This window comes from Lolium rigidum, chromosome 1, assembly GCF_022539505.1.
Source record: "Lolium rigidum isolate FL_2022 chromosome 1, APGP_CSIRO_Lrig_0.1, whole genome shotgun sequence".
NCBI classification, from domain to species: Eukaryota; Viridiplantae; Streptophyta; class Magnoliopsida; order Poales; family Poaceae; genus Lolium; species Lolium rigidum.
This window is the reverse complement of record NC_061508.1, coordinates 16,417,145-16,423,507: the sequence shown is the minus strand read 5'-3', so window position 1 is coordinate 16,423,507 and position 6,363 is coordinate 16,417,145. Positions and strand designations below refer to the sequence as shown.

Sequence of the window (6,363 nt, the reverse complement as noted above, 5' to 3'; positions counted from 1 at the left end):
CTGACAAAAGACCACACACTACAACTCATGGCACATCTGTGCCGGATACAAGAGCTCCTAGACCTAAGAACGGAGGCCACGCCGTTTATCCAACAAAGATAAACTCCCCAGACACACACGAACTCTCGCCACTAGAAGCGCACCGTTGTACACCCTCGCAACAGAAGTGGTCAAGCATTGACCTCTAACAAGGCGCGCACCGCCTCGATCACCTGAGGCTTGTGTACATCTGATAATGTTGCATCTTCTCATTGAGAACTTCCTCGATGGATTTCCCTTTGCTCTTGATTTTTGGAACCTCCCCAAAAGCCTATGTCCGCCTATACTCCCGCTTGGCTAGAGGAATATCGCAAACTTTGTTTTTCTTGTCCAAGCGGCAACTGCGTCGCTCTAAGAAAGATGGAGCGGCCTCTCCATCTGCACATTTAAGTGTGATCCCGACACGGTGAGAGAAAGCTCTTCGAGGAACTCCCCCGCACGAAGAAGGTGAGACCCTGTCAAGTGGGTCAACAACATCCATCTAGATCATCTCCTTTGTAGACTTCTCGATGGAAGGGGCACTAGAATCCTTCAGCTCCTCCAATGCCAAAGGCACATCGGGATCCACAACAAGCTCCTAGAGGTTGGGTATGGCACACACCACCGGGACGACTTTCTCCGAAGCAACCAAAGGAGTGGAGGTGTCCCTCGGGGAGAAACACCCAAATACCTCGAAAGCCCCACTTTCAGCAATGCCAACATTGTTCCTCGAAGGTTGGAGGGGCAATGTGGCTTGGAGGGAGGAGGGGCTCGCGGGAGGGAGCTACATGGCGGCGGAAGCCACGGAGTTGCCAGTGGCGTCGCGCGAGGGCACGGTCAAATGTTTATATTTCCAAACATAGACGTGTCGCATATGGTTTCTAGATGCACTTGTTGCTTGGGATATCTATAACTACCTAGCGATTAGCGGCTTTCTAAGATTTTATAAGATGCCTAAGCACTTTTTTTTTCTTCTATTTCGCTGGCTGATTTTATGGACTTTGTGTGTTCTTTTTGAGATGTAAACTTTGTCCTAAACTTTGCGGATAAAGACTGTGTATCAATTGATGCAGCTGCCGGGGCTAAGTTCCCCTTTTTGAAGAAAAAAGGAAACAGAGGGTGCTTGATGTAGAAGGTTATGATCTTATTGTAGGATTGACAGGTGTCGTGGACTAACTGAACCTTTAGAATCGCTGTCACCTCTTTACACAGGGAAAACTTCAGACCTCAATACTTTGGCTACAGCTTAAGAAAGAGCTCATAGTCGAAAAAACAAGAACTGTCCCTGTTTCCTCTTATTATTGAACGGGGGCTGATGCAGAGACGACAGGTGGGTGGAGTCACCGAAACTGAAGAAAGCTGTTGGCGCGAGACACAGAAAAGAATTCAGAGCTCAACACTTGGCCGCCGCTCACCCACACTTGTCCACGTATCCGGGAGTCCGTGGTCCATGAGGCTCTTCCTCGTCTGGTCCAGATCAAGAGCAGCTCGTGATTTTCCGAAGAGATGGCAATGGAATACAATTATACATGTGCAAGCTCCTTGGAAAATCTTACTATAAAACCTCGAGTACCAGCGCGACAGGCAGGGATAGTTTTATCTGGGTAGCAGATTGTTGGATGCATTGGATCCGAATATATCTTTGGTTTATTCAGCGATTCCTAGCCGAAGAAATGCTTGCAAACAAGAGGAGGCAATGGCCTGCGGTGCACTGAACAGGAGCGATCGACGCATCTAGCAACGAAGCGGCATATTAGTTAGTGAAGAACTAGAAATGGTAATCCGAGAGAGCATCAGAGGCAGGTGACCGTTTCTTTCCCGCCTCCTCTTCTTCACATCCTAGAGGGCAAAAGTCCAATCTAGCTAGCCTCGAAAAAACTCTGCGTCGTGCTACCCTCCTCTTCTTCTAGCTCGTGCAGACGATAACGGAATATTGCCGAGGGACCTTTTCCGAAAAGCATAAGGTAGTAAGACAAATGGTAGCACTGCTCGAGGTTTCCAGATTGATGATTCGAAAGCAGCCACACGAGGACGAAAGAATCACAGAAAGCAGCACAGCCGCACAGTTTCTTTTTGCAACTTTTTTAACCTGATGAGGAGAGAAAGTTTCTTTATAAACGAGGATGGAGATCAAGGGGATTTCAGTCCACACATCGTTGAGCAACAACAGCCAAAGTTCAGAGGGAATAAAGAAGGAGCAAATGATAATCGAAATAAACTTGAACTTGGTAATTGTACTAGTTCTTTTTTTCTTATTCATCAGATTAATAAGGGAAACAGTGGACTGACGCTTGTGAAATAAAAATGGCGCCAAAAACAGACTCCGGCGATACTAAACGGCGACGAGACGCCCGACGACTCGACCATGACACGATACAACACTGGCAGCTGCTGCTGTTTGACATCATCACCAGTAGGGCTGGCTACACGGTGAGCCCGCGCATGAACTCCCACTCCTCATCATCATCCTCCACGGCGCCGGCAGCCGAGCCCTCAGAGTCGCTGCTCATGCCGCTGCTCGCAATCTCCACGGCCTCGTTGTCGAAGGACAGGTACGGCATTGCGCCGAAGGCCCTGGCGATAGCTGCGGCGGTGGCTCCGTCGTTGGTCCTCTGCTTGAGCACCTCGAACATGACCTCGGGCTCGTGGTGCATGGCGCGGAGCACGTCGGCGCAGGACGGGCCAGGAGCGGCGCGCGTCACGGCGAAGCAGTGCGGCCCGTCGCTCTGGGACACGCGCACGACGCTGGGCCCGCCGAAGAGGTTGTGCAGGCCGCCGAGGGCCTCCTGGTAGGCGCCCCCGAGGAACATGCCGAGGTAGTAGCCGCGGGTGCCGTGGGTGGGGAGCTCGTGCAGCGGGAGGCTGTGCCTGCCGCCGATGAACTGGTCCACCTTGCCGTCGCTGTCGCAGGTGAGGTCGGAGAGGATGCCGTCGACGCTGGGCCGCTCCTGCAGGCGCTGGATGGGGACGATGGGGAAGAGCTGCTCGATGGCCCACATGTCCGGGATGGAGGTGAACACGGACAGGTTGACGTTGTAGGTCCGCGGCCGCTCCGCCACGCCCATGCCGCGCGCGACGATCTCGCAGAGCCCGTCGACGGCGGCCAGGTGCTCCAGGCCGAGGACCCCGTCCTTGAACTGCTCGGCGCAGCGCCGCTTGAGCTGGTCCGCGTACACGGCGCAGGTGTCGAAGTCGCCGCGCACGGCGGCGGCCATCACGTTGCGGTAGTCGCCGCGGCAGTCGTCCGTGAGCTCGTCGAGGAGGTAGGCAGTGGCGGAGTCGAGGTTTGAAGCCGGCGCCGACGCGGAGAAGGCCTCGAAGACGAGGACCGAGTGGTGCGAGACCAGCGCGCGGCCGCTCTCGCTGCAGATGACCGGGTGCTGCACGCCCTTGCGGTCGCAGACCCTGCCAACCGCCGCGACCACCGCCGCCGCGTACTCCTCCAGGCTGTAGGCCACGGACATGTCGGTCTCCGCGGAGTGGGTTCCGTCGTAGTCGATCCCGAGTCCGCCGCCAACGTCGATCACGCGCATGGCCGCGCCGAGGCGGGCCAGCTCGCAGTAGATCTGCGCGGCCTCGCCGACGCCGTCGGCGAGCAGGGCCGTGGTGGGGATCTGTGACCCAATGTGGAAGTGCAGGAGCTGGAGGCAGTCGAGCATCCCGAGTCCCTTGAGCTTGGCCACGACCGAGAGGATCTCGGCCGCGTTGAGCCCGAACTTGCCCTTCTCCCCGGACGTGGCCCCGAAGTGTCCCGCGTGCTTGGTGCGCAGCTTGGCGCGCATGCCGACGACGGGGCGGACGCCGAGCCTGCGGCTGGCCTCCACCACAATGTCGAGCTCGTCCTCCTGCTCGAGCACGACGACGGCGTTGATCCCCATGGTGCGCGCGACGAGGGCGAGCGAGATGTACTCGAGGTCCTTGTAGCCGTTGCAGACGAGCATGGCGTCGGGGCTGCCGCGGGCGGCGAGGCAGCTCATGGCGAGCAGCAGCTCGGGCTTGGACCCGGCCTCGAGCCCGAACCCGAAGGGCGCGCCGAAGTCGACGATGTCCTCGACGACGTAGCGGTCCTGGTTGCACTTGACCGGGTACACGCCCTGGTAGCGGCTGCGGTAGCCGGCGGAGGAGACGGCGTAGCGGAAGGCCGCGTTGAGGGCTTCCACGCGGTGGCGCAGCACGTCCGGGAAGCGCACGAGGAGGGGCAGCGGGAGGCCGAGGCCGCCGGTGGCGGGCGCGGAGGAGGCCCGGGCGACGACTTTGGCCAGGTCGATCTCCTGGCCCGGCAGCGTGGCGGCGCCGTGCGGGCGGATGGCGATGGCGCCGTCGTCGTTCACGAAGAAGTAGGGCGCGCCCCAGCCGTCCACGTTGTAGAGCGCCGAGGAGAGGTCCGCGGACCAGGCCGTCGCGTCGGGCTTGGGGATGTCGGCCGGGCCCAGGAGGAGTGGGGTCGCGGCGAAGCGCGCCGCGTCGCACGCGCTGCCGAAGGCGTGGGCGGCGACGGCGGGTGCCGTGGCGGATTCCACAGCTAGCGCAGGCATCTCGTCGGAAACAGCCGGAGAAAGCTAATAATCCACTGAATTAAAAAAAAGTCAGGAATCTGTTTTTTTTTGCTGCTGGTGTAATTTCTGTTCAGTTTCTGGTCTGGTGGTGCTGATGTTAGAGGCGGAAAATCAGAATCGGACGAAGGAAAAAATGAATTTGGTGTGAGGCGAGGCTAATGGATCGATCGATCGATCTGTTAATAATCGATTAATAAGAAGAAAATTAGCAATACTGTAAGAATCGAAATCTAGGAGGTGCTTGATTCCGAGGATTACTGATGCCAAAAGAGGAAATTCTGGAACGGGAGATAGAAGAAGTCTAGGACGGGATTTTGGATGATCCTGTTGTAAGGAAGGGGGCTTAGAAAGCCGCCGAGGCCGGAGCCCCGGCTACCCCCGCAAACGGAGCAGTCGGGTTTCGGGCGCGCGGCGGGGAGGGTGGCGTCGCCGGTGGTGGAGGCTGGGCACCCCACGCCGGCGTTCAGGAGGAGCGGGTGGCGACGGGGTGACGACGGGCGAGGACTCGGCGGCGGCTAGGGTTGGGATTGTGTGAGGAGAATGGGAGGCTGGCGCTCACGAATGAATGAGATGGGAAAATGAATGAGCTGCTGCGTGAGCGCGGTGGTGGTGAGGGTTACGGCTGTGCGTGGCGCCGGCTTTATAGGAGGCCCGCTGCCCGGCCCGGCCGCGGGGCCCATCTCGGGTCCGGCTTTTGCTGCTGGCGTCCGCCACGAATGCGCGAAGAAGAAAAAACTGTCACAGCTCTCCGTCCATGAAGGCGAGCGTGAGGTAGGTGCGGTTTGACCCTGGCCGGCGTTGCGGGGCCCAGGCGTCAGTAACGGAAACGCGTGGTTGTTGGGCGGTGGACAGGACAGGAGCCGCTCATCGCGACCCATGCCCTTGGCAACGGCACATGACTTGTGGTGGTGGTTGAATGCTTCCAGTTCCAGGCAGGCCCTCCATCAACAAGATCACGTTCTTTGATCCCTCCCTCGTCCCGTTGCGCCGCTGCTGGGCGGCAGACGCAATCCTAAACCGTCCGTTGCGGGATCGGACGGGCGGGAGCGGCCCCAGATCGGACTTCTGCCCGGCTTTGTATGCGGTTGATGCGGGGTTTGGGATTCGCTCGCGGGGTCACGTCACATCGGCGCGGCTCAGGGCGGACCCGCGGCTCACAGATCGCGTGAGCGCGCGCCCACAAGAAAAGAAAAAAACCAGGCCGGGTCAAGGCGCCGGGTCAGCAGTGAGACACTACTCCGTGGGAACCAAGCCAAGCTGACTGCTGCCACTCGTTGTTTGACCGTGCGAGCTGTACGCCGCGCGCTTGCTCCCTCCCATCGTCCGCTCGGGTCGACGGCTGACCGCACGCTTTTTCGCATTTCGCTCCCTGGCTGCCGACGAAATACACAACGAGCATTATCGTCGTGGCCACGAGGGGTAGAGGGATAAGCGGCCTTGAACTGCGGGGTGGAAATGCTTTGCTTTTCTACTTCCCACCCTATCCTGAGTTCCACTGGCTAGGTGGATTCCATTTCTCGCTGGATTTTTGCTCCCAATGGGCTGCCCGAGGTAGGATAAGAGGATCACCCAAAGTGGTCGTGGCCGTGGCAGCGGCAGAGGTGCACGGACGGCGTCGCCTGCGACGTCGTCGTCTTTATCGTCGGACATGGACGAGGAGGGGTCCGTGTTGTTCGAGTTCATCCACGTCCTCAAGGGCGACCCACGCGGCATCCAGATACTGCCGGACATCTTCGTCACCGGCGACAACCGCCCGGGCACGCTGCATCTGCGGGAGGCCGCGTGCGGC

At 58.7% G+C, this 6,363-nt stretch overlaps 1 protein-coding gene across 1 annotated transcript; it reads right to left on the bottom strand.

The window, feature by feature from the left end:
* Positions 1–2,232: 2,232 nt before the first annotated feature.
* Positions 2,233–5,089, bottom strand: LOC124684984 (arginine decarboxylase 1-like). The gene has a single exon (XM_047219251.1). The coding sequence runs from the start codon at positions 4,551–4,553 to the stop codon at positions 2,442–2,444; it is 2,112 nt and encodes a 703-aa protein (XP_047075207.1). The 5' UTR covers positions 4,554–5,089; the 3' UTR covers positions 2,233–2,441.
* Between the last annotated feature and the right edge of the window lie 1,274 nt (positions 5,090–6,363).